At 38.4% G+C, this 25,850-nt stretch overlaps 3 protein-coding genes across 6 annotated transcripts in view; 1 reads left to right on the top strand and 2 right to left on the bottom strand.

Moving 5' to 3' along the window:
• dnaaf4 (dynein axonemal assembly factor 4) overlaps positions 1 to 10,280 on the bottom strand; it is a 42,223-nt gene extending 31,943 nt beyond the window's left edge. The window contains exon 1 of the mRNA XM_077568965.1: positions 10,108 to 10,280. Coding sequence (XP_077425091.1) covers positions 10,108 to 10,186 — 79 coding nt within the window. The 5' untranslated portion in view covers positions 10,187 to 10,280. The remainder of the gene's footprint in view (positions 1 to 10,107) is intronic.
• LOC144053983 (aminopeptidase N-like) lies at positions 913 to 17,647 on the top strand. Of its 4 annotated transcripts, none has more exons than XM_077568963.1 (24): positions 913 to 917; positions 1,512 to 1,602; positions 2,896 to 2,993; positions 3,807 to 3,923; positions 6,249 to 6,435; positions 6,529 to 6,671; positions 7,758 to 7,894; positions 8,192 to 8,318; positions 8,489 to 8,643; positions 8,735 to 8,848; positions 9,061 to 9,204; positions 10,662 to 10,727; positions 10,876 to 10,941; positions 12,660 to 12,832; positions 12,950 to 13,029; positions 13,105 to 13,235; positions 13,374 to 13,429; positions 13,746 to 13,893; positions 14,008 to 14,099; positions 14,731 to 14,841; positions 15,586 to 15,753; positions 15,845 to 15,985; positions 16,951 to 17,032; positions 17,109 to 17,644. In XM_077568963.1, exons 6-24 carry the CDS (start codon positions 6,548 to 6,550, stop codon positions 17,262 to 17,264), a joined length of 2,271 nt encoding a protein of 756 aa, XP_077425089.1. In that variant the 5' UTR covers positions 913 to 917; positions 1,512 to 1,602; positions 2,896 to 2,993; positions 3,807 to 3,923; positions 6,249 to 6,435; positions 6,529 to 6,547; the 3' UTR covers positions 17,265 to 17,644. The 4 variants fall into 4 exon arrangements, with proteins under 4 accessions (XP_077425089.1, XP_077425088.1, XP_077425086.1 ...); XM_077568962.1 differs by lacking the exon at positions 913 to 917 and adding an exon at positions 925 to 934; XM_077568960.1 differs by lacking the exon at positions 913 to 917 and adding an exon at positions 1,303 to 1,358 and having other exon boundaries at positions 1,457 to 1,602; positions 17,109 to 17,647.
• A 522-nt stretch (positions 17,648 to 18,169) lies between these two features.
• The window catches only part of LOC144053847 (synaptic vesicle glycoprotein 2B-like), a 38,532-nt gene continuing 30,851 nt past the window's right edge, over positions 18,170 to 25,850 (bottom strand). The window contains exons 13-15 of the mRNA XM_077568694.1: positions 25,457 to 25,654; positions 23,160 to 23,319; positions 18,170 to 21,912 (exon numbers count right to left, since the gene is read on the bottom strand). Coding sequence (XP_077424820.1) covers positions 21,729 to 21,912; positions 23,160 to 23,319; positions 25,457 to 25,654 — 542 coding nt within the window. The 3' untranslated portion in view covers positions 18,170 to 21,728. The remainder of the gene's footprint in view (positions 21,913 to 23,159; positions 23,320 to 25,456; positions 25,655 to 25,850) is intronic.

Raw genomic sequence — 25,850 nt, 5'->3', positions numbered from 1 at the left:
TCCAGCAACGACTGTCCTGTCTGAAACTTTCCTAGTTCCTGTTAGATATTATAACATTTTTAATACTTCATTTCATTTATTAACCATTGTTATACATTGTTAACATTTTAATTCTTTATATTAACCTTGTCGAAATGTTTTGTGGACGTGGATAGCAGGTGGTGTTGATCTCGGTATAATTTGACCTTAAGGTGGGACATATTATTTAGTCTAAAAAATTCCTTCTCAGCGTTTTGTGCGAAAACACATTTAGTCCTTGAACAGAATCTGTCTCGAACATACGCCCACACCTGACTCCGTTTTCGCCATCGCTCATGGAAAAGTACCCAGAGAGTATGTTTTGTCTACAAATGAAAGAGAGGCGGTCGGTTTTAACTATAAGAAGCCATTTTACACGCGGAAGAGACACATTCGGCACTCTGAAGTTCCACCTGTTATGTGATGTTCGGAGCATGTCACGATGTCCAGAGATCTCTGTTAGATTAAATTAATTTTTGCAAAGGTGTTTTTTCTTACATTAAATCTGTCTTCAAGTTTTGGAACACGCAAAGAGGACAAATAATTTTATTCCTCTTTCATTCCACATCGATAAGTCTTTGATTTGACAAATCATGCATTGAATCTGTGTTGACTTTCTCTCTTCGCTGCTGGTTTGGCAACCTTAACACCAAATCAAAAAAATGGACTGAGCAAAAAATAATTAAAACTAGTGATGGCGAAATCTAAACTGTGTTTTGGTTCGTACCATAACCCAGTCGGAACTTGTGTTTCGAATCGCGGTCTCAGAATCAGGATGTCACGTGATAGTTGCCTTTCGCGTTCCATTACGCCTCCAAACGTCACGTTGTTTCAGCAAATCTAAAATTAAATAAAATGCCCCGCCACAGTTTGGGTTTATCCACAGGTGCAACTGGCAGGTAAAAAACAAGCTCGGGTGAGTAGAAGCACCTGTGGCGACAACCAAACTGTGGCAGAGTTTTTACTTTCTCGAATGATATTTCTCATCTCTGCTGTATACTCTGACTGAAACAATAACAGCAATGTTTATTTTCAACAAGTTTACGATGGGGATAACTAAAGAGTGAATTATGATCACCGTGATGAAGGAAACACATCTTTGCATTTCACGAGGCCGTGGGAACATGCACCGGACATTGTTAAAGATAACATTGTAAACTACTCTTATCACTCCCTGGAGTCAATGCTTGTCAGCTGTTTATATCATTACTCTGTCCTAATACGTCATCCGTTGCCTTGCATACAGTGAGACGGGGGGAATTAAGAAGGAAAAAGGGAGTATAACTGCAGAGTGCTGACTTTCACTTGTTTTTGCCATTTTGGATCTAAGGCCCTGGAAAGTAAGCGTGCTTTGGCTAAAATAGCCTTTTGCTTTAATTACACTGTGACTAGAGGAATGATGCCTTTTGGTGAACCTTGTGTTTGTGTTGTTTATTAGGTGATGGAAAAAATACGTCGGGTCAGCAAGTTTTGTATTCTGTGTGTGCTCTTAGCTCTTGTCTCTGCAGCAACCATTATCACGCTGTGGACTATTGCCCTGACAGGAGGAGATGAAGGTGATGATGTTGCTGCTCCTTGGGACAGGTAGGATTATGGGCCTCAGAAGATGTCCAACAGTTTACAGTAGTAATCTTGATAGGACATCCTTTTTTTTCTTTGTCAGTAAATTTGCTGTAAAACACACACACACACGGCCCAAAACACCACTTTTTTTTCTTTTTACTGGAGAGCTCAGTATTGTTCATTTGATTTGACATGTCATCATTGCTCTCTTTTTTATTTTATTTTATATATATATATATATATATTTTTTTTTTTTGGGGGGGGGCATGTGGGTGAGTATGTGCGTGCGTGCGAGTGTGTGTGTATTCATTAGTTCACCTAAAACCTATTAAAAAAAATCCCATACTAATAATATAATATAATAATAAATTGGCAAATACAGAAACATCAATGTAAGTTATCACGATGTGGTGGCTCTCGCTAACAGGCAGAATCAAGTAACCAGAATTAGGTTAAAAAATTCTATATACGTAGACCATGTTTCTATAAATTTTGATATTTGGTTTTTATTTGAGGCAGATATTTTTTTTCCATTAAAATGTGATTTATGAGGAGGTTAGACCATTGGTTGATATTCAGTTTGTTTATTTTTCCAGTTAACAAGAATTGTTTTTTTTTTTGCGATAGTAAGAGCTACAAGTGTAGATGGAAATTGTTTATGTGGTAAGTCAGTTGTTGTTAGGTCACCTAGCAAACACAAAACACCACTTAACATATACTCCACATAGAATACTAAACATTAAGTTAAACAACTATCTAATTTTGTTGGATACAATTCGATCATTTTTTTTATACACTGATACGAAGTACAGGTTTTTTTGGTCATTTATTTAAGATTGTTTCAAATGAACACACAATATAAACAAATGAAATGGCATAATGTGTTTTATCTTTAAAGACAATATATCCTGCAGAAAGCAAAAAAACAACAAAAACTTTCCCATTTGACAAAGGCAGATTATACTGGATTCAATGCCGGTCAATCACTCGTCGTTTATCTTTATCGTATTTTTATATTTGAATATCCTCTTACAACTGCGGTTAATGTTATCATGACTGCTTAGCTCTCTTTCTCTCTCTCTCGCCCTCTCTTCTCTCTCCCTCTCCACCCCTCCATCTCTCTCTCTCTCAATCTTATCTTTTGCTGGTATAAATGTCTTGTTATTGTTAAGACAGTATCCACTTAATGTACATGACTATGTAACTTTTTTTGTGTGGATTAAAAAAACAAATACAAATAAAAAAATAAACGAATGAATGAATGAATAAAATAATAAATAAATAAATAAAGTCATCTGTGTGTTATTTTGTCAGGTACCGTCTCCCCACATCTCTGATCCCTCTCTCATACAACATTACCCTGTGGCCTCATCTAAGCCCTGACCCCAACTCTGGTCTCTACCTCTTCACAGGTGAGTCATAACATTAAATAGCTGTTTTGGGGGAAACGTTGCTGATACACTATGCACAATATATTCACTGCTGTTTAAAGATGACACTCTTTCAATGCATTTTTATTCTATTTCGTAAACCACAAGATGGTGCTGTGGGCGAAGAAAGGCTGACTCGCATTCATTTGCTGTTGTATATTGACACCCCTTATTTCCTATAAAAAAAAAATATATATTAAAGCAGTGCTTTAGTAAGAATCAAGTCATGGCCAAAAACTCTGGAAAATCAAGAGCTGATCTGTATTTTTTATTTTTATTTTTGCATGTTGTCCCCACTTTCATACTTAAAAGCATTAAACAAATGTGAATTTCAGACAAAGCGTACCCAATTAAACATTAAGGGCTCCTTTTTCATGGCCAGTGCATATCTGATGCAAGGTGCGGTGTAAATCTTACGCAGGGGCCGGCTAGACTACGTTTTGGAATTTTGCAGACCTATTCAAACCGAGCGTCGAGGCACATTTTAAAAAGGTATTTTTGTGAATACAGCCAAAACACATTTGTTTTGCTTCCAATCAAAGCGGCTCCATTCCATACGCGATTAGTGCACTGATACTGCAAGCAGACCTTAACGGGCAAATGATATAAAGTTGGCTTATAGGGAGATCATAGATCTGTGAAGTGGCCCCCCGTATCGTATGTGTTCTTATGTGAGCCTGCACCTTGATTAAATTGACCCAAAAGGTGTTACACTGCCGAATAACGAGCTCAAAATGTAACCTTGTTAACCAAGTACTCAAATATTTGCTGCACTGTGTTGCCTTTTCCCATCAGGTTCTTCTACTGTGACGTTTGAGTGTGCAACTGAAACCAATCTGGTCCTGATCCACTCCAACAAGCTCAACTACACTTTGCTGGAGAACAAACACATTGCCCTGCTTCTTGCTTCAGGTACATTCACAAAAACATTGACACATACTGAAAAAAATGGATTATATTGTGTGTTCTATTATGCCGCTCAGACCTTGAGCTATAGTATTTTAATTATTGTTTATTATTTGTTTATTGCAATGTATGTGGAGTTAAGCATGTCTTGGGGGAAAAAACAAGCGGAAAGGCAAAATTCTCAATCTAGCTTTAGCCAACCTCCCCATGATCATGAGTTGTGAATTGAACAAACTCACGAATACAATTAACCGAGATAAGTTAACTCCACCCAGGTGTCTAAGCTCTTTCATAGAACTAGTGAGAAACTTGCTTATCTTGGAGTAAGGCTCCTCTGAATCGAAAGGAGCCAGATTAGGTGGCTCGGGCATCAAGTTCAGCAGAGCAAGGCACGGCCAACATGGTGGAAGAACTTGCTGGAGTTCATGGAGGAGATTTGCGTGCGCAAAGTGCATTTACAGTAAAAAAAGAACTGCTAGACGATCTCTAATTGTACATGATGTAAATGTGGTCGTGGCTGGGGACTTGGAGACTGCCTTCCACCTTGATCGTGTGTCCGTGTTTATGCACAGCGCATGCCGCATTGCACGTTAGGTTAAACCAGGGCTGGACTGGCACAAAAAAAAATAATCGGCCCTGCCGTTTTGACTTAGGCCCACCGGCGCGGCCCAGCCTGACTCCTGCCTAACATGTAGTTCCAGTGACGTGCAGTGAGCTCTAGGTTTGGGTAGGCAGGCACTCGCAAATTGTGACGCACACACCAATGACAAATTTGTGTGTCGGCAGGCGAGTGTACAACATATCCCAGGGTGACCATATTTTCATTTCCCAAAAAAAGAGGACACTCAGCCTGACCTCGAGATACTTAATACTCAGATACAAGATGCCATACGTTCATTCTATTTTAACATATGCCTCCTCAATATGGGTAGAAAAAAATTAATAAAAAAATTACTCTCTTTTGAAGTCTTACATGTTTTGCTCTGCAATCTTTATTTTATTTTTTTCAAGCGGGGTTCGTACCCATCACCTCCGGTGCGGCAGCTCAACACTTGCCACTCAGGTAAAAAGTTCTGGGGCCACCGTCAGTCACTGCACAGTCCTCCAGCCACAGTAAACGTTGCAGTGCACTCGGCCTCCCATTTGCCGCACAACGAAAAATGGACCATTTCAAACCCGCTAGGACGCCCGGAAAGAATGTCATAAAGTCAATATCTCCCTGTAAAACAGCCTAATTCCTCACAAAATCAAGCTAGCAATGGCAAATACCAAGTTAAGTTAATCGAAGCACATCCACAAAGCCAATCTTTCCTTTTGCACCATTCTTTGTGAAAAGTACGAATAATTCTTTGTCCCTTACTTTGCTGAAGATCCGGTAGCAAATGCGTTGGTCTCCCATGCTTCAAAAGATGGCGTTTTCCCTCAACAGAAAGGCGTGAAAATAGTTTTATATTCTCCAAAGTGGCATCATCTTACCGCTTTGCTGTGTGTTTTGAATTCACGAATGCACTGCGCGAACGTAAGTTCGCATAGGACTAATCCAGCGACGTAAAAAGGCTGCGTAGCGATCTGCCTATTTGCGTAAAGGACTTTTCTACTGGGAAACTGACTACGCATGCGCAAACACACATCTCTACGCGGACAGGGCTGGGAAAAGCACAGTAGCGGTTTGCCTTCAGGAGGATAATTTTTGCAGAATTTTTGCCTGCAGGCCAGACGAAGTAATGAGTCATTTTTAATTGAGGTATGAAAATCACATAGGTAGTGTAGGCTTTCTGAAATGAAATTAATTAAATAATAATAATTAAAATAAATAGAAAAAGCCAAACAGTTTCAACTTTCATTTTAACCTGGAGTAGGCAGTGCTGACCTTGCCTAACCTCACCACACGTCACTGTGTAGTTCCACCTCTGATGTTTATTGATGAGGTTTCAGTTTGCTATATATATATATTCGAACTGGATTAACGGACAGGTCCCTCTAAATTGTGGAAAAATAATTATTAAAAAGCACTGGGCATCTGCCATTTATGCCAGATGGCCAGTCCAGCCTTGGGTTAAACAAAGGCTCTATTGGCAGTAGGTTTGAATTAGAGTGTGTAATGTGGTTTGGTGACCAGTCAAGGGCATGGTTTCAAGTTTTTGTTGTTGTTTTTCTAACTTTTTTTAATAGGTTTTCTTTTTTTTGTCCACACTTACTCACTTTTTCACACACACAAACATGGTCTCGAGAAGTGAACCTGCGTCGCTTGCACTGAAGGCAAGCGACGTCACGGCATGGTTTCAAGTATTAGCGTGCATTCTCACTTTTAAGATGTCTATTTTCACGCAGGCGATGGTTTTGTTCCAAGTGTTGCATCCACCTGGTTGCAGCCAAAGACACAGTACCTGGTAGTTCAGCTAAATGGCGTCTTAACTCAAGGAGGGACGTATCTTCTGCACACCGAGTTCACCGGAGAGCTGGCTGACGACTTAGCTGGCCTTTACAGAAGTGAATATGTGGAGGATGGAGCCAGGAGGTAAGATCTACTGTACATTTCCGGGCAATCTTTTAAGATGTGTTTTGAGTGAGGTCAGGTCAGACGCTCAGAATGATGATAACTTATTCACAGGATTGTTGCTAGCTCTCAGATGCATCCAACTCATGCCAGAAAAACCTTTCCTTGTTTCGATGAACCAGCTATGAAAGCTGTTTTCTACATAACTCTCCTCCATCCACCTGAAACTGTAGCCCTGTCCAATGACATTAAAACAGGTCAGTTTGAACTTTTGCCTTACACTTGAATTACACATAAATTATTTTAAATAATTGAAATCTTTTAATGTGTTCTGTGTAAATTAAATATGCACGTTTGCATATTTGTTTACCATTTGCCGATTCATGCACAGCCCTACTACTAAGTACAAATAAAAAAAATAATAACCAAATTAAAATAGTCATAATTAGAGATGGGACGTTTGACACTGAGACTCCGGAGCATGTGTCAGCCGAGTGAGACAGACTGCTCGAAACAATGTATCAAAAGCCCCGATGAAACCTCCGTGATCACGTGCTGATGATGTATGCGGCTTTATGCGCGCTAATGAGATACCGGAAATTACGTAACTGATTCAAACCTTTTGGCGCGTTAGTTAGTTATTCGGTATGTTTCCAACAAAAGTACTCCCACAATGATGCATTTAAAGTTTCCAATTATGCATTATTTTTTAAATCGTGTGTAGAAGATACAGGCTTGACCCAAGTATTTTCCACCGAGTTGCTATAAGCGCTTCTCCAAGACCCTCAGTCACATCTCCCAAAGACTGATGTTGAAATACTTGTCATCTGGCTTCACAGCGCACTTGTGTCATATCCAAATTATGTTTATAAAAATCGAATGAGTAACAGGACATCACATTGAACCATAGTACTGGTACAGTGTCAAAATATTGCAACACTTCCATGTGTACCTGATGATCATTAGACAGACACAAATGTAAGACTGAATGTACTGGTGTTATGTTATGAATATAAATCAATCAGGCTTTGAAGATTATAGCTGCTATGACTCCAGCTGACCACCAGATGTCACCGGTACGATCTATTTTATGGGGCTTTGAAACTTCGACTCTTTTTCCAAATCAATCAGCCGAAAGCCTCAAAAGCTTCACAAGGCTTCATTGTCCCATCTCTAGTCATAATCCAACAACAAAACATTTTTGGCATAGTGAAGGTTGAGAATGAAGCACAACTGGCAACTCGGATTATGTTCACTCCCTTCGCGATCCTTGCAAATGAAATTATCTCGCATTGATTTTCAATCATTTGTTGAACAATCTTTTGTGTTTGTATCCATCTCAGATGCGGTTAACATCACTATTGATGGCGTATCCGTGACAAAGACCACATTTGAGCCAACTAAGAAAATGTCAACATATTTATTGGGCATTGTCATCGCAGACTATACACACCTCAATGCTACACAAGGCAACATTTTGGTAATATTTGATTAGTGGCAGTAGATTAGTTTTTATAATGTCACATGTGCACCTATAAATGTGTTTATCATTTATATATGTATTACCATGTTAGAGTCGAAAATAACTTTTATGGGGAAAAAAAACCCTTAACTATTGGGTTTAGCTAGCTACACATGAACATACTATCCTGCTGCCTGCAATTACTGGATAACTATAAGCTCTTGAAAAGTGACTAAAAATATTTTATTTTCATTTCACTTTGAAACTTTACGTTAAGAAATAATGTGTGTAATTCTAACATGGTTGTGTTTTCAGTTGCGCATCTGGGCTCGGAGGAAGGCCATGGAGCAAGGACAAGGAAACTATGCGCTCAATGTGACGGGACCCATATTGGAATTTCTTCAACACAATTACAACATAACCTATCCTCTGAGGAAGTTGGGTTAGATCTGAACCATTGGCCACAATATCATTTTTGGCCCCTTAAATTTAACCTCTTCAATTGTGCAAGTGTTTAACTGCCAATGACGCTAACATTAAATGCTTTGTTAGTGAAAATATTAGAGGATGCCTCCAAAGACTGTCCAATCAATACTTTCTCTCATATCATAGATCAAATCGCTCTGCCAGACTTCTATTATGGGGCGATGGAGAATTGGGGTTTGGTGACATACAGAGAAACCAAGTTGCTGTACAGCCCTTTGACCTCCTCCAGTCAAAATAAACAGAGCACGACCATCATCATTGCTCATGAACTAGCACACATGGTCAGCTGCTGTTTACCTTCTCACACTTAAAACGAGGCCTTCGACTGAATGATTCACAATTGATGGTGTGTGATGTCATTCACTGATGCAGTGGTTCGGTAACCTGGTGACCCTGAGATGGTGGAATGAGGTGTGGCTCAACGAAGGCTTTGCTTCCTATGTATCTTATCTGGCAGCTGACTATTTGGAGCCAACATGGGGCTTGGTGAGAACCTCATTTCAGGGTTTAATCCCCCCCCCAGGCAATGACAAGTTTTTGTCTTGTTCAAGATGTTACAGTCCCACTTGTGCTTTGATGCTAATGTTACTCTTTTCAATTGTGTAAAGTGCTTGTGCAGACAGTTTTGCTGCCTTGCTACATAAATCTGTATTGTGAACTCCAGAAACTGATTACATATCACGTCTTCTTTGTTCTAGAAAGAACAGATCGTTGTCAAGAAAATCCACGGAGCGTTTGCAGTTGATGCCTTGACCTCCTCCCATCCTTTGTCTTCGAAAGAGGACAGTATCGTACTGCCCGAGCAGATCAGTCAGCAGTTTGATACCATTTCATACAACAAGGTTTAGGTTTAACACACCCACACACTCATACAGGTTTCCATATGAGATGGGGACCAAGGTTTTTATTTTTATTTATTTTTGTTATCAATTGGAAATGGCATGGGGGCTTGGCTCCTCACCGTAGTAATGGACAAATGAAGCTTCATGAAGCACTTAGACGCTTTCTTAAAATAATTGCCTAAATCTTTTTTTCTTAATTTTTCACGAAGCACACAGAATTGAACCATTTGCATCATTGAGGAGATGATTTAGGCAAAAAAAAAATGGTGGCAATTATTTTAAGAGGGTGACGACTTGTGAGAGATTATATATATATATATATATATATATATATTTTTTTTTTTACTCCTCTAGATGGCACTTTTGTTTCAAAGACGCAGTGGAAGTGTAAACAATGTAGATTGCACTGGCATTTATCTTTAAACCTAGAGACCAGCTAGAGGAGTAAAAAAAAAAAATATGCTTAATGATGCTTCATTTTCAAAATGCACAGAAGCTTTCACTTAGGGGAAACATCCCTTTATCTGTGTGCGAGTGAAGTACAGCCAACGCCAAGTTGAAAAAAAAAAATACAGTAACCAATGCAAGAATTGTGAATTTGGTAGTAAATCAGTAAATTGTAACATGACCTGTTAAAATGTAAGCTTTGGATTATAAAAATATGAGCCCCTAAAGCTGCAAATTTAACAAAAGGATTTTCAGTTATTTGCCGTCTATGTCATGTTTTGACAGCCTGTGCCTAATAATTTGGAAGGGTGCATTTTAATGTTCTTATTTTTTTTTTTTGGAAAAAAAAAATCTGTTGTCGTTGTAAACGTTGTTCAAAAACACCTCAACCATGCTCTAATGGTTGATGACTGTCATATTCATCGACTATTTAGAAAAATCTGAGAAAAATATTACCTTGGGGTGGTGGTTGCGGACCCAAGTGCCAGGAAGGAGGGCGAGGAGGCAGAGGAGCTGCAGTGAAAAGGGATTTCATTAAACAAAAACAAGGAATTAAAGAAGGTTCTGGCTGACAAACAACAACATCCAAAAAAAAAGGCAAGCAAGTGAAACCGTGGCAGCTGACGGGAGGAAAAGCTAATGGATCAACACAGACAGGGGGGAGACAAGAGACTATATATACACACACTAATGACAAAACGAGACACACCTGGGCAAGACACGAGTGGCGGAGGGCACTGATTGGTTGACACGAGGAAGGGCAGGATTACACTTAACAAGACCAAGGGAGACGCACAAGGAAAAACGGAACACAACATGATCATGACAGAAACTAAAAAATACATGACAAAATCAAACTGAAACCAAACTAAACCTAAACCATAACAAAAGTAAAATAAAAAACTAACTAAAACCTAACCCAAAGCATGACAAGTATCATTTGCAAACAAATTTGGAAATGTAACTGTATTTTCTTAATGAATTTCCTCTGTTGCTGTCTGATTCTTCAGGGTGCAGCAGTCTTGAGAATGTTGTCTGGTTTCCTATCTGAGCCCGTCTTTCTTCAAGGAGTCAATGTATGTGCCTTTGTGCAAATAAATGTTCTTATTTTTTGTTTTGCTTGAGTGATTTTTACTGATCAAGAATAATCATCAATATTGTCCAGAACCCCAAAACTAATTGCTTCTCTAATGCAGCATAATGTGCTTGTCTTTTTTTCTACAGAAATACCTGAGTCACTTTTCCTACAGTAACACAATAGGAAATGACCTATGGGATCATTTACAAACGGTAATGAGCTTGCATTTCTTTTCTTTTTTTCTTATTCCTGAGCCTATTCCAAAGATTGTTTTGAATCTGTCGCAGCTTATTCTTCATCAAATTGCCATCGTGAGTGATTTATGTTCAACATCAAGTTCAACTCCCAGGATGAGTCATTTTCAACTCAACTCAACTCAGTGTTGTCAAAGGGCATGAATGAATGTATGAATTGTATTAGCAATGCTGTGAAATACATGGAAAACTGCACACACAAACACCCGATTTATTTGTTTCGTTTTATGTTTGGTTTTGCTCAAGCAAAGGTGTTATGTGATGTAGTTTATGGATTCATTTAAAAACATCAGATAAATACTTGAAAGAAAGAAATAAAGAAAGAAAGACTGAAAGAAAGTGTTTTGTGGAAAACACTACTTCACCTTTATATTTTTATGCAGGAACTTGAGTGGTCGGCGGCAACAATGAATACACAGAGACTGATATGCTTTGCTAGAATAACTGTGCCTTTTATTCCCCGCAAACAGCAATCAACATTTATACTGTGCTAGAATAATCGTACGTTTTATTCCCCGCAAACAGTAATCAACACCTGCGCTATGCTACAATGATTGTACCTTTTATTCCCCGCAAACAGCAATAATCACAACTCGCTTTGCTAGAATAATTGTACCTTTTATTCTCCGCAAACAGCAATAATCACAACTCGCTTTGCTAGAATAATTGTATCTTTTACTCGCCACAAACAGCAGTCAATACACTACAACATTAAGCAGTATAATATGATCATCATCAGCGCTTACCTTGACACTAGACCGGAGAGCCTACGGTCCGGGTAGAACGAGCTGCAAAACGGCTGGGCAATCGTACGTGTTCCACAGCTGACTCTGTCCGGACCGAGCGCCGCTCCTATTCGTTAGCGTGAGAAACCGGGCTAGCCAAGCCCTTTCTCAGACACTTTCGAAAACATGTTTTGCGAAGCAGGGAAGGCTGTAGTATAAACAAGGAAGAGTTCCCAGGCTGATTCCGCCCTTTATTTACAAATTGTTGGGCACCTGGATTCATACAACAGTTCAGGACAACAACATGTCCTTAGATAAGAGGTTACATGAGGACATATCAAACCATGGTTATTTTCCCTTCAGAAAGAAAGAAAGAAAGAAAGAAACAAACAAACAAAACTAAGCTTGAGAAACTAATTCTCAAATTAAGGATATGAAATAAAGTGATTTTTATTTAAGAACCGTTTGTGTTATATGTTCTACTTTTTGAGGATAATCAACACGTACGAGTGAGGGTGCGCTCTAGGTATGACTAAAGTTTTCAGGGGTACACAAGTTGAAAAAGGTTGGCAACTACTGATTTAGTGATTTTAGAGGATTTGATGCCTGCTGTTTACATATTTTGGAAATAAATATGTAAACACCCATTAGTACTCATGTCCGCCGAGCTCAGAATCTGCCTGCCTGTGGCCCACTCAAATTCACTAAAGTTAGGTTAGAATATCTGCGCCAATTTTTAGACATGGACCGAGGTGAGCAGGCATATCCAGTAGAGTAGACCAACTTTCTGTTACCAAATTGCCATTTCACCTATCTTCAAGGGCACACCTTCCTTAAAGCCAGAATGCCCGTCTTGGCTTATACCGCTCAAGCGCCTCCATGAAAATCGGGATGTGCCAGTTTATGCACTCTGCCGCAGGTTTATGGAAAGAGCGTTACCTTTGTTTACAGGAGGTGGAAGCCAACAATATTTATCTTCCCCATCGAGTTCATGACATCATGAATCGTTGGGTACTCCAGATGGGCTTCCCCGTCGTTACCATAGATACTGCTACAGGAAAAGTAACTCAGAAGCATTTCTTGCTGGACACCGAGTCAAGCGTCACTGTGGAATCACCATACAAGTATGTTACCACACTTTTTTTTTTTAATAAAATAAATCCTTCAACTAGTATTTGACTAAATATTCACTACTCATTTTTTTTGTTATCCAAAATGTGCTTTTGTCATGAATTCACTAGCTATGAGTGGATCATTTCTATTGAATGGATGAAGTCTGGCGAGGTCCAAAGAGATATCTGGTGGCTGATGAAAAAAACAGGTATGGAGCAAAAGGATACATTTTCATATCTGCACATCATGAACTGTTTATCCTTGCCTGCCTTGCCCCTTGCAGCTATGAACTTGGAGATGAGGAGTGACAGCTTGTGGATTCTTGCAAATATCAACGTCACGGGATATTATCGGGTAAATTATGATCTAGGAAACTGGGAAAGACTTATGGCTCAGCTTGTCAGAGATCATCAGGTACAGTAAACTGATTTAAACACTAATCAATTATTTCATCTTTCTGCCTTTAATCATTATTTCTTGCGCTAATGTCTTTGTAGAATAAATGTAATTGCGATCATGTTATTTATGTGAACATTAAAATCTCCTGTGCAGGTTATACCGCTAACAAACAGAGCCCAGCTTATGGATGATGCTTTCAATCTGGCCAGGTAAACACCATGTCTGTGATACCCCCCCCCCCCCAATTTGCAACCCTTTACAAGTCATTTGTTGTAACGCATTACAACATTTAGTTGACCAATTGGTTACAAATAAATAGCAATGTTCAGATTTATTAACAGACTGACGTTGACATTTAAGAACATTCACCGTTTCCTCGCTAAAATATCCCACAATAGCGTCCAAAAACATATGAAAAAATATAAAAAAAGAAATCCATGAAGAAGATTTATTATTTCTCAACCAAATCATAAATTGTATAGTTCCTAAAAAAGTCAAACGGAAGCATTTCTGTTCACTTTGCAGAGCTTGGCTCATCTCTCCCTCACTTGCTTTGAGAACCACATCTTATTTGTATGCTGAAACGGAGTACATTCCCTGGCAGACTGCTTTGAATAACTTTGACTATTATTACCTTATGTTGGACCAAACTGAGGTCTATCACTCTATGCAGGTACGTAAATAGTAACTTTGAAGCACAACTCGGACACATTGTCATGTTTGTTGAGGTTATGGAAAGCAAAAGTTTGCAACTTCTACTTCACTCATCTCTCTCAATCACTTCCAGGCGTACATGAAGAAGTTAGTCACACCTCTTTACTTCTATTTTAAAAACATGACGTCAGACTGGACCCAGGTGCCACAGAGACAAACCGACCAGTGAGTATATCACATGGATTCTGACTAATTGTGGCGAGATGCAGGAAAGTTCAATTACAAGAACATAAAAGATGGAAAGATAATGGTCACCAACTTCCACTAGTGAGGATTCGAACCATGTAATAAGTATCCATGAAGTACTTGGTAAGCCCGTATCAAGGCTGTGATTATTTGCTTTTTATTTTTTTCATTTTCCAGGAGAGCTCAGTATTGTTCATTCGATTTGACATCATCATTGCTCTCCTTTTTAATTTTTTTTTATTTTTTTAAAAAAATGTTTTTTTTCTTTCTCTTTTTTTTTTTTTTTTTTTTAAATATATATACATATATATATATATATATATATATATATATATATATATATATATATATATTTTTGTATGTGGGTGAGCATGTGGGTGCGTGCGTGTGTGTATTCATCAGTTCACCTAAAGCACATTAAAAAAAAATCCCATACTAATAATATAATATAATAATAAATTGCCAAATGCAGAAACATCAATGTAAGTTATCACGATGCTGTGATTATTTGCTGATGCGGATGAACATGGTATAGTCTCAGGCAGACTGAACAAATGGACCAATGACACACCAAGCTGAGGGCCATGTTGTTGTTGTTTTCCCCTCACAGGTACAATCAGGTGAATGCCATCCAAATGGCCTGCAAGATTGGAATAACACAGTGCCAGAACTTGACCAGCACATGGTTCAAACAATGGATGGACAACCCTCAACAGAACTTGTGTGTTCTACGTAACATTATTCAGCCATCATTTTTCAGTCATAAATTCAATAATAATGCATTTACTTGTCGAGACTGGGGTGAAGTTGTATTTTACAATTTAAAAAATGTGCAGCATTTCCCAAGTTACTTCATGTTGAAGACTAGAGAGCTCTTAATATAAAAACAAAAACGTACTGAGCTGTCACCAACGTCTTACAAATGCAATTATGCCATCCAGTGGCAGAAAAATGACTTCAACACAAATCAATATCACACTCGTTTTTTTTTACAGTACATTACATCTTTTAAATGTTAACTCAATTTTATGAATTATTACAAAATTAATCTATTAATGACTAAAAGATGCAGATATATTTATTTTAGGTTAACATTATTTTCCACTTTCATGTCAACAACAGTATGGATATTTATTTTTTTTTATTGTATATTTGATTGTACATTTAGAACAGATAAAAAAATGTGCGATTAATCGTGAGTTAACTTTTGAATACTTTTTTTTATTGTATATTTGATTGTACATTTAGAACAGATAAAAAAATGTGCGATTAATCGTGAGTTAACTTTTGAATACTTTTTTTATTGTATATTTGATTGTACATTTAGAACAGATAAAAAAATGTGCGATCAATAGTGAGTTAACTATTGAAGTCATGCGATTAATTACGCTAAAAAAAATTCATCACCTGTCACCCCTAGAACAAACATATAAAATGAAATCAAACTTTGTATTTCTCTTGCCAGGATCCATCGACACCTGCGGGAAGCCGTATACTGCAGGGCCATCGCATCTGGTGACAAGGCAGAGTGGGAGTTTGGCTGGGCTCAGTTCAAGAATGCATCTGTAGCCAGCGAGGCTCATAAGCTGATGTCTGCCCTGGCCTGTACCCACAACACACAATTGCTGGAAAGGTGAGCACATTTTATTCATTCATGCTTTGAATACAAATGAAGTGAATTGGATTTGATCTGTTTTTAATGGCTGTGATGGCTCATTTTGTAGATATCTCTCATACACCTTAAAGCCAGCTATGATCCGTAGGCAGGACGCCGCTACAGTCATTGGGGCTGTGGCCAGCAACAGATTGGGTCAGGAATTAGCATGGAACTTTGTTAGGGTACAATGGGAGTACATGTTCACTCAGTAAGTATTATACACTAATGCGTGTTTGTGTCTTACTGAATGTGATGAATTGAATTTGATCATAATCTGTCTTTTCTTCATCTTCCGTTTTTTTTGGTTTAACATTTCCCATGCTGTAATTAAATTTGAGTTTGTTTGTGACAGAGAGCAATGATGACTTACAAGCAAAATTACTTACAAGCAAATTCAATTCCAGCGGTACCCCCAATATATGAGTGCCCCAACCGTGCCAGTAGGGCGGTTCTCGCCGCCAAACTTTTACTTCACAGCAAGTTTTGAAAAGACATGGCTAGGACCATACTTGCTATCTTCAGAATTGTGTTTGGCTGAAGGCTGTCATGAGCCTGCGCTACTGTACGGTAGCCCACAAGTGATTTCAAAACAAAACAGACAAGAAATCACCCCGGACAACAACGCGGCAAAACGTGGGGGCCACTCTGACATTTAAACTTTGATGCCAAGTGGGGGGGCTGCAAAATATTGTCTTGCTGGCCACAAATGGCATAAGTTTTTGAGACCCCTACTGTAGCGAGTCTCACAATCTGACCTGGGAATCCTTTTGAACAAGATAAGGGAAACAAAATGGATGGGGTTTAACCTGTTCCTGTTTAAGGCTACTGAATGTAGAATATTCAATTTCGAATCGCAAGTGATGGCAAAATGAAGCTTCATGAAGCACCTTTTTTTACTCCTCAAGATGGCACTCTTTGTTTCAAGATGCAAGTGGACATGTAATCACATTCCATTGCACTAGCCTTTATCTTTAAACCAAGATCACCATCTAGAGGAGTAAAATATATTGCAAATGCTTCATGAAGCTTCATTTTCCCATCACTAGACTGTAAACTGTATTTTTTGGGGGGGCGGGGCGAGTTCCATATTGCAGCTTTAAATTTAAAGACCAAATGATGTTCTTAATTTTGCTGTCCGCTATCTCCCACAAGTCACTGTATTCTTCTTTCTAGATACAGTGCGGGCTCCTTCCATTTTGCCTCGATAATTCATGACGTCACAGCAAGGTTTTCCACACCTGCCCACTTACAACAGGTGTGTCAATATGAACCAAAGTCATGTATTTTAGTCCTGAATGTGTCTGAACTATTTCTCATGTTTCCTCTGGTAGCTGGAGGATTTTGTGAGCGAGCACCGTGCCACAGGCTTTGGTTCAGCAACTCTGGCAGTGGAGCAGGCCGTGGAGAGGACCAGAGCCAATATCAAATGGCTACAACAGAACAAACAGGAGATCCTAGACTGGTTCAACAGCCAGACAGACCAGTGAAGTGTCAGAACGCAGCTGTGATTCGTTTGCCTACTAAATAAACCTTTGGAAAAACAAACAAATTTGTTCAAATATGGATTGTTGAAATAACACAATAATGTAATAATTGCCCCGAGGTGGTGCTCAAGAACCTGCACATTTGTCCTGGAAGAAAAAAGTCCCCTTTGTGCTACAGCTCATTTTTTTCCTTCATTCATAAATTTAAATAAATAAATAAATTCCATTTAAATGCCTTTTTTTTGTGATACTAAAAAAAAATCCCTAGAATAAATAATTTAAAACCTTTCCCTCCACTATTGTTGTGACCTGTGACTTGTAATCGGTAATTGGATCTTGGGGGAGATTTGAAGTGAGTTTTGGGATTGGTTACCCTTGAAAGGCCACACAAAACCTTCATGTTCTAGCCAGATGCTCCTGGCTGCTGTTAGCAGGATGCTCAGACTCATTGTTAGACCATCTGCTTATACAAGCACTGGATTCTCTTGGGGAGTTGAGAACGAGAGTGCCTGAGCTAATGTGGCAGTCGTGATGCAGCAGTTTTTGAGTGATGAAGCAAATGATGCTATTGACCGGCCCCCTCCCTCCAACACTTTTGGGACATCATGTATCGTTGCTTTCGCTGTCTGCATTGCAGGAGACCCTGGAGAGGTTTTGGAGGTAATGTCTCTGGAACATTCCCACATGTTGTTAGTCATTAAAAAAAAAAGACATTGATTGTTTTGAAGCTGGTCACAATAATTTGCAAATATTTGTGATGCAATATCAACATCAACACTATTTTTAGTCTCTTATTAGTAACAGTTACATATGCCTAACACAAATATTACAATATTATGTAAAAAGGATGTGTATGAATGTGTTGTTTTGGTCATAGAGTTAATCAATCTAGTTCAAAGACGGCAAAGCACTGACAATTTTGCTTTAATGATCAGATTTATCATTGCCACCAATACACACATGTAATAAATAGAAATCAAATCAAACCATGAACCACCAATGAAATGACAAACAATAATTTCAATCACTAGCACTTGGAACAAAACCAACTGTGAGCTTCGCTTTCACTTGGTTCCAGACAAAAATAATGATACGAGAAAAAAAAAAAGAAAGAAATAATCTGTAAATATTTTGTGTACTATTCCACTGTCATGAGCAATTTAGTTATTGGTGTTATGACATCAAAAATGAAATCAAGATACTCTCAACATTTGCTGATTTGCTTCTCTCTCTTTTTTTTGCGCCACATTGCAACAGCAATTATGATTGAAAGTCAAATAACTGCTGATAGCACAATTGTATAAAATATAAAAAAATCAGCAAGATAAAAAAAAATATGCAAACAACCGAAATTTGAAAACTTAAAACAAAATTTGCATTTGATTGGCTCATTAACTGTGTTGTAATGATGTGGAATATTTTCAAGGGAATAAATAGACTTTGCGGTAACAAGATTCTGATTACTTTTCTGAAACCCTTAACAAAATATTTGACGATTCATCATAAGTATTTGCAAAATTAAATTTAGCAGCTACAGCAAAATGATAGAACGTCAAGAGTATTGCTCTGTTTGTTTTGGATGCTTTCAGGTTGTCAGAAGCTTCTCTTACACCGTGGGGATTGCGCTGCTGTTATGTCTGACATGTATGTTGTTAATTATGTCCTACTGTACATGCTGCAATGGCCAAGTCGACATGCAGACTGCAGAGGTGGCAGGTAACCAACCTTAAGTTCACTCACTGAATTGAAGCAAAGCGGCGTGATGAAAGTGTTGATTCTACAGTAGTATCCTCTGTTATGTATGTTTTTGTTTGGTAACAGCTCATGTATGTTCACCTAAAGCTCGTAGATCTGCACACAGCAAGTGACCAAGTGTCATCAGAGGTCATCCTTGAAACGACACAACCAGAGCTAAGCAACAAAGTGAGATCAGCTTATTTTTTGTCTTTGGAGAATGCCGAGTATGAGGAGACCAGGGCTTGATGTCACACTTTTTCCACCTTTATATATTTAAACAAAATGTGTACCAGATGTAAGACCAAAGTCTCAGGAATATTTTTTGTATTGATGTCATTTTCATATTTTGTGTCAGTGCAGAGTTAAAGCAATCAAAAAGAGAGTGTGAACTTTTGACATTGGGTATGTTGTCTCACTACATGGAGTAAGATGTCACACTGGATTTGAGAGCTAATGAAATAAGGACCAACTTAATGTTGTTCTCCCATTTTTTTGTTTTACTTGAAAGTGAACATTGAAGTCAGACATAAAGTTGATCATTTCTTTGTCACGTGACAACTAATCCCAAAGTGACTGAGACATGTTGCCCCAAATTACCATGTTGGCTAATGCTAGCTCTAGTTAAATGTTAGTTTAAACCAGAGCAATGACTCAGGCCAGTGATGCATTTTTCATTGGCCCATTCCTTTTATATATGTTACGTGACAACTAACCCCAAAGTAACTGAGACATGTTGCCGCAAACAACCATATTGGCTAATGCTAGCTCTAGTTTAATAATAGCTTAAAACAGAGCAATGGCTGAGCCATGACGTTTACTGGACTGCAGCTCAGCTCACAATTATTCTCTTCTCAGTTTGACAGGATGTGACCTTATATATGACAAAAACTAGCATGCCACTTTTTGTTGCGCCCTCTGGTCGAGAAGATAATTGCAATGTGACAATTTAGCCATGTGACAACAAACCCTAGTCTCCATACATGTACATGTAAGTGTCACTTGTAACCCAATATGAGATGTGAGTCATATGCAGAAAGATGAATGATTTAGACTTTAGAGGAAGCAAAGACCAGGTGAGGACATTTTTTAAAGGTGCACATGTTGACAGACATACAAACAAGAGAACGTTAGACAAACATGCAGTTAGTCACTTACACAACCAAACAGAACCACTTGCAATAAATACATCAACATCAACATTTTACAAGAAAAATAACATTTCGCTCCATCACCCACACATGAAGCGTTCTTTCGTATGCGTTTGTATATGGCTTACGTAGTTAGTGTGTTGATAAATCAATTGTATGAGCTGCTTGGAATGCAACTATCACATGCCTGTTAACAAAAAAACAGTTTAGACATTAGACACACCTGCACATGTTCGGGATTTCATAAATTGTATTAAATGTTTTTCCTTTACAAAGGTACGCATGTTATTTTTGACTGACACTACTAGAGATTTACTTCATTCAAATGTTGGGCATGCAAATAAGTAAAATTCATTTAAGTATTTTTTTTTGCAAATTTGTTTATTTGCAGCAACCACACACACACACACACACACACACAAAAATGAAGTCATTGACAGTGCAGTGGGTTCATTTCCCATTCAGTGACAGTCTGTATGTGTCTGAATGGTCATCCACAGGATATCTATCAAATATATGGATGAATATTTAACATATTACACCTATCTAATAGTGTCAGTATAAAAATAAACATCCTCAATGTAAAGCAGCTATAAATTATAATACATAACCGACTATGGTTATAAAAACTTGATATTTGGCAAAATTCTGGCCAAAGGTATACGTGTGATGTAGCCATAAATTTAAGAATACTTTTCTTCAATTAGCATCGTTTATTCTGCCCTACATGTACCAGTAATTCCAGTCAATAGAACTGAAACAGGTTAACTCTTTGACTGCCAGACATTTTCAGAAAAGGGATGCCGTGGGTGCCAGCCGATTTTAAGCATTTTGACTGATCTTTCAAGGTCCATAGAAAATTATGTGTTTGGACTATGGAAACACACATACTGCCAAAACAAGATTGGACTCTCATCTTTCATCAGAAAAAAAAAGTTTGTTTCTACCTTATTCCGTTTTTGAGTAATCAACAATAGAAAATGGTTAATTTCACCTGTTTTGAAAAAAACGTCTTTTAACGTCTTTGGCACTCCTCCATAGGATTTTACGAAACGTTATTTAACGTTTTTGGCAGTCAAAGAGTTAATATTTAACAAATAATGACATTTGGACCAGCTGGATTTCTAGCTAATCACAATTTAAATAAAAAATGGAGTTTGTTGTCACTGAGACAATTCCATCCTTATATCGCCTTGTAAGGTCATTTCACATTACATATTTAACACAGACAACGTGGAATGATGATCAATTAGAACATGTGACTTGTGTCATCATAATGAATGTGCCCGTCATTTTAATTAGTGTAGGAATATTCTTTTCACACATTATCGCAACGTCACCCATCTCTGATCTTAAAAACATCTCATCACGCACATCTGATCAGCTTCTCTAAACACACATTGTCAACATGAAAAATAAACATTAGAAGATGGCATTTTGATTTTGAAAAGTGTTAGGTGTTTCTATCCTTGCTTTGGAAAGAAAAGTGCAATAAAAGTCAATTGGTGCTGCCAAGACTTCAACATCAAGCAAATACAGAATGTCTTCAACGCTCGCTTTCATTCCTGGACCTCAAGTGACCTTACTGGAGAATTTTCTCTCGTGTGTCAGGCAGTCTGAGGGCAACCATGCCGCCGCAGATCAGTGCGGCAAATGACAGCAGGATGGGGATGGCTTTGGTGATGCCCACAAAACTGGCGAAGATGGAGCTGCCGAGAACCGCCGCCAGCTTACAGAAAGCATTCAGGACGCCGAAGGCTGTTGCCCTGGGAAACAGACACAGATATAAGAAGATTTTTTTTCCCAAGCTTAAAATAGCTTGATGTGTCATCTATGTCATAAAGTGGAAATTGTTTTGCAGGTTTGCATATTGTTAGTACGGAAGCACATTGAATTCTCTTGGGGGGAATCCTCTTTTTCTGACAAATTTTTTGGGGAGCTATGCTTTTTTAAAAATATTTTCTACAGAAGCGTATTGCATTTACTGTGAAAAAAAAAAAAAACAGCTGTTTTCCTGACTATTTTTTTGGGGGAGCTTTGTTTTTAAATAAAAAATAAAAATAAAAAAAACATTTTTATTGAATATTTGCCCCTGTTTTTCTGAGTATTTTTTTCATTTATTTATATATATATTTTTTTTTTTACCAGTTTTTCTGAATATTTCCCCCCTGTTTTTCCTGAGTCATTTCCCCCCTGTTTTATAAAATCATTTTCTGTTTTTTTTTTAGTCCGTTTTTTTTTCTCAAATGAATGATACGGCTTCCATTAGTGGGTTTTTAAAATGAATTAATTATTAGTTCACCACTAGATGGCGCTAAATAATACACTGTCCCTTTAACAGCTTGGTAGGAAAAGTCTGGTGTCCTGGGCGATTTTAGCAGTGGGGCGGGGTACGGCTGTCCCCTTTTCTTTGTGGTCTTCTAGCCATACTAGCCTGGTCCACAGGAGTCTAACCTCCTCCATTACACACTCAGAACATTTTCATTACCTACAGCGTACACATTTTGCACATTGGGCACATTCACATTCCTAGTCAGAGTCTGCGGGGGTCTGGGAATGATGATGCCAACGCCGGGCAGGGTCATGGCACTTTTTGTGCTGATTGCTGGTTTGGCTGCTCCAATTCGCACCCCCACAGCCTACACCCTGAATTTAATGCATCATACACCTGACAGTGAGAGGAGGGTGGTGTCACGCAGGTTGGAGAGCTGGCAACCATATTAACAGGTGGGTCTCCACATGGCTCATGGCTTGACTTCTGGGGGGTGGTTTGAATCCCTATTTCTCATGTCTGTTCTGTCTCTCTGTATGTCCACTGAAATTCATTTCTGTCAGGCTACATTGTCAAAAACAATCACAGAGGGAGTTTTTCAAACTCCTCTGTTGCACAGCAAAAACGTTCTTTTTTTTTTCATAAACAGACATACAAATCAACCATTCTGCATGCCCATGCAGTTGAACAGGACAGGTAAAAAAAATAAAAAATCACACTGTTGTGACAAAACCAGGATACCTTTTAGAAGCAGGGTACAGCTCTACTGTCACCACCTCGATGCCATTCCATGCAGCCACACTGACGCCACAAAAGAGACACTGCAGGGCGATGATCGCAGATTGGCTGAAGCTCAGAAAGAGGAAAAAGGTACAACCTGCTGAGATCAGCATTGAGCCACCTAAGGAGACGATAATTCCAATTAAAATGACAAAATGTTACTTTGACAACTTGGCTGTTCATCCGATAATGTTGGACTCAAAATAAATTCTTCCACAACCCATATAAAGCGGTAAAGACTATTTTTGTGACAGACATAAATATGTGCGTGGCATCGATGCAAGAGGTTCGATCTGATATTAGTAATTTCACAGATGGGTGCAAGGTAACAGTTTTGCAAGTGGTGGGGCTGCGCTTCTGCGGGAGTGGTCACAGCCTTCTTTTTTTTGGGGGGGGGGCGGGGAGAGAGCTCAGTATTGATCATTTGACATGTCATCATTATTGTTCTCCCTTTTTTTTTTTTTTTATTTTTTTTTTTTTTTTTTTTGTTCACAGCCTTCTTTCATTCCCTGTAAAACTACTGGTCACTAGTCGCGCCCTAGAGCAGGGGTCAACAACCTTTACTGTCAAAACAGCCATATTAGGCCAAATAAATAACAGAAAATCCGTCAGGAGCCACACAACATTTAAGTCAGTGTTTTAGTGTTAGTCTAATGTACTGAGGGCCCAAGAGATAATTAGAGCTGCACCACAACACAAAAATAGGAGAGCATCATCCAACACGTAGACATTAATTTTCTTCTACCTTTACCCTTCCCTTTTTTGGATTTAATTTTTTTTTCTTTTTCAGACTTAGTTTTATTTTTGTTTTCTCTTTTTTTTTGTCTCTGTTAACTACTGTGTTTGTCGATGCTTATGTTGTTTTTCCTTGTGTAAAGCACATTGAGTATGAGTCCTTGTGTGTGAAATGTGCTATACAATTAACTTGCCATGCCTTTAGAAATTTGATGGACATTTTATGGTCATTTTCTGCCTCTCCTTTCCTTTTTGGACATTTTATGGCTATTTTTTGACATTTTTTTCCTCCCCTTTTTTTATAATTTTTTTGACATTTTATGGTAAATTTCAGGATTTCTTCTGTTGTTTTTGGATGTTTTATAGGTAGTTTTAAAAGTTTTAGTTAAAAAAAACAAAACGTTTCAGACTTTTTTGGGCAATTATGTGTTTTTTTTATGAAATTCTCTGACATTTTTGGCAATTTAATAGACATCACATGGTATTTTTTTTGCCTCTTCTTATCCTTTTTGGGCATTTTTAGGTAATTTATCAAAACCTTTTCATCTACCTTTTTCTGACAACTTAAAATGTGGACTGAAACTTTTTATTATTTATTATTAATTTCTATGTAACAATAATTAATAATTAATTTAAATAATATTTAATCTAAAAATAAAAATATATATTCATTTCTACATATATAAATATATATATTTTTAGAGATCCACAGGGAGCCACAGGACAGAGACTTAAGAGCCACATGTGGCTCCAGAGCCGGAAACACATCTGCACCGTGAAGTGGCCAAATGGAAATTGTGCCCTCACCACTGATTGCTCATGTGCCCCCAACCCCATAGCTGTGTCGGCCAGTGGAATAATTTCTAAAACATAATAATAATAATAATAATAATAATAATAATAATAATAATAATAATAATAATAATAATAATAATAATAATAATAATAATAATAATAATAATAATAATAGGGGCAGCACGGTGGCTGACTGGTTAGCACGTCCGCCTCCCAGTGCAGAGGACGTGAGATCGAGTCCGGGCTTCGGCCTTCCTGGGTGGAGTTTGCATGTTCTCCCCGTGCTTGCGTGGGTTTTCACCGGGTACTCCGGTTTCCTCCCACATTCCAAAAACATGCATGGCAGGTTAATTGAACTCTCCAAATTGTCCCTAGGTGTGAATGTGAGTGTGGTTGTTCGTCTCTGTGTGCCCTGCGATTGGCTGGCAACCAGTTCAGGGTGTACCCCGCCTACTGCCCGAAGCCAGCTGGGATAGGCTCCAGCACCCCCGCGACCCTAGTGAGGAAAAGCGGCCAAGAAAATGGATGGATGGATGGATGGATGGATAATAATAATAATAATGCATTCAATTAATTAATGTCCACAATGATTCAGAGAGTAGAGCTCTGTATGGTTTTATGGATTTAAAAAGATTTACAAAACATGTCTTGAAGCTGTCAAATCTCACAGTATCTTTCAGGTATAAAAATGCACATCAGGTGAATCAATAAAGTAAAACCCTCATCACCTATAATCTTGACTCTGCCAATCTTCTCCATGAAGAGGGCGGAGATGATGTTGCCAGGCAACACGGCCAGACTGCCAAGGAAGCTGACCAGATATATGAGGACATCATTCTCTTCGCCAGTGTCCATGTGGCAGCCACGTTTGTCATCCTCAAAGGTGTTGTTTTCCATTTTACACTCAATGAACTTCTCCTTCAGATCTACAGAGTATCGCAAAGAGCATAACAAATAAGAGAGGTTGAGGGTGTTGTCCCTCCATGATAGCATGGCTATAGAAATGAAAAATAAAGAATACCAAGAGTGGTGTCACAAAACTCGAAACTACAAGTCTTCCCCTTCAAAGTAACCATTGCTCCAGGATGGCTCTTCTCCCCCACTAAACAAATCAAACCGCAG

Source organism: Vanacampus margaritifer, chromosome 6 (genome assembly GCF_051991255.1).
Source record: "Vanacampus margaritifer isolate UIUO_Vmar chromosome 6, RoL_Vmar_1.0, whole genome shotgun sequence".
Classification (NCBI taxonomy): Eukaryota; Metazoa; Chordata; class Actinopteri; order Syngnathiformes; family Syngnathidae; genus Vanacampus; species Vanacampus margaritifer.
Note: the sequence above shows the minus strand (reverse complement) of the source record. Positions and strands in the feature narration are given on the sequence as shown.

What these genes read in the sequence shown, in the direction of transcription:
- LOC144053983 (XM_077568960.1), top strand. Translation starts at nt 1,460, where the DNA reads ATGGAAAAAATACGTCGGGTCAGCAAGTTTTGTATTCTGTGTGTGCTC. An exon ending in CTATCCTCTGAGGAAGTTGG is followed by an intron (nt 8,319 to 8,488) that starts GTTAGATCTGAA and finishes CTCATATCATAG; the next exon opens with ATCAAATCGCTCTGCCAGAC. An exon ending in TCTTTCTTCAAGGAGTCAAT is followed by an intron (nt 10,728 to 10,875) that starts GTATGTGCCTTT and finishes TTTTTTCTACAG; the next exon opens with AAATACCTGAGTCACTTTTC.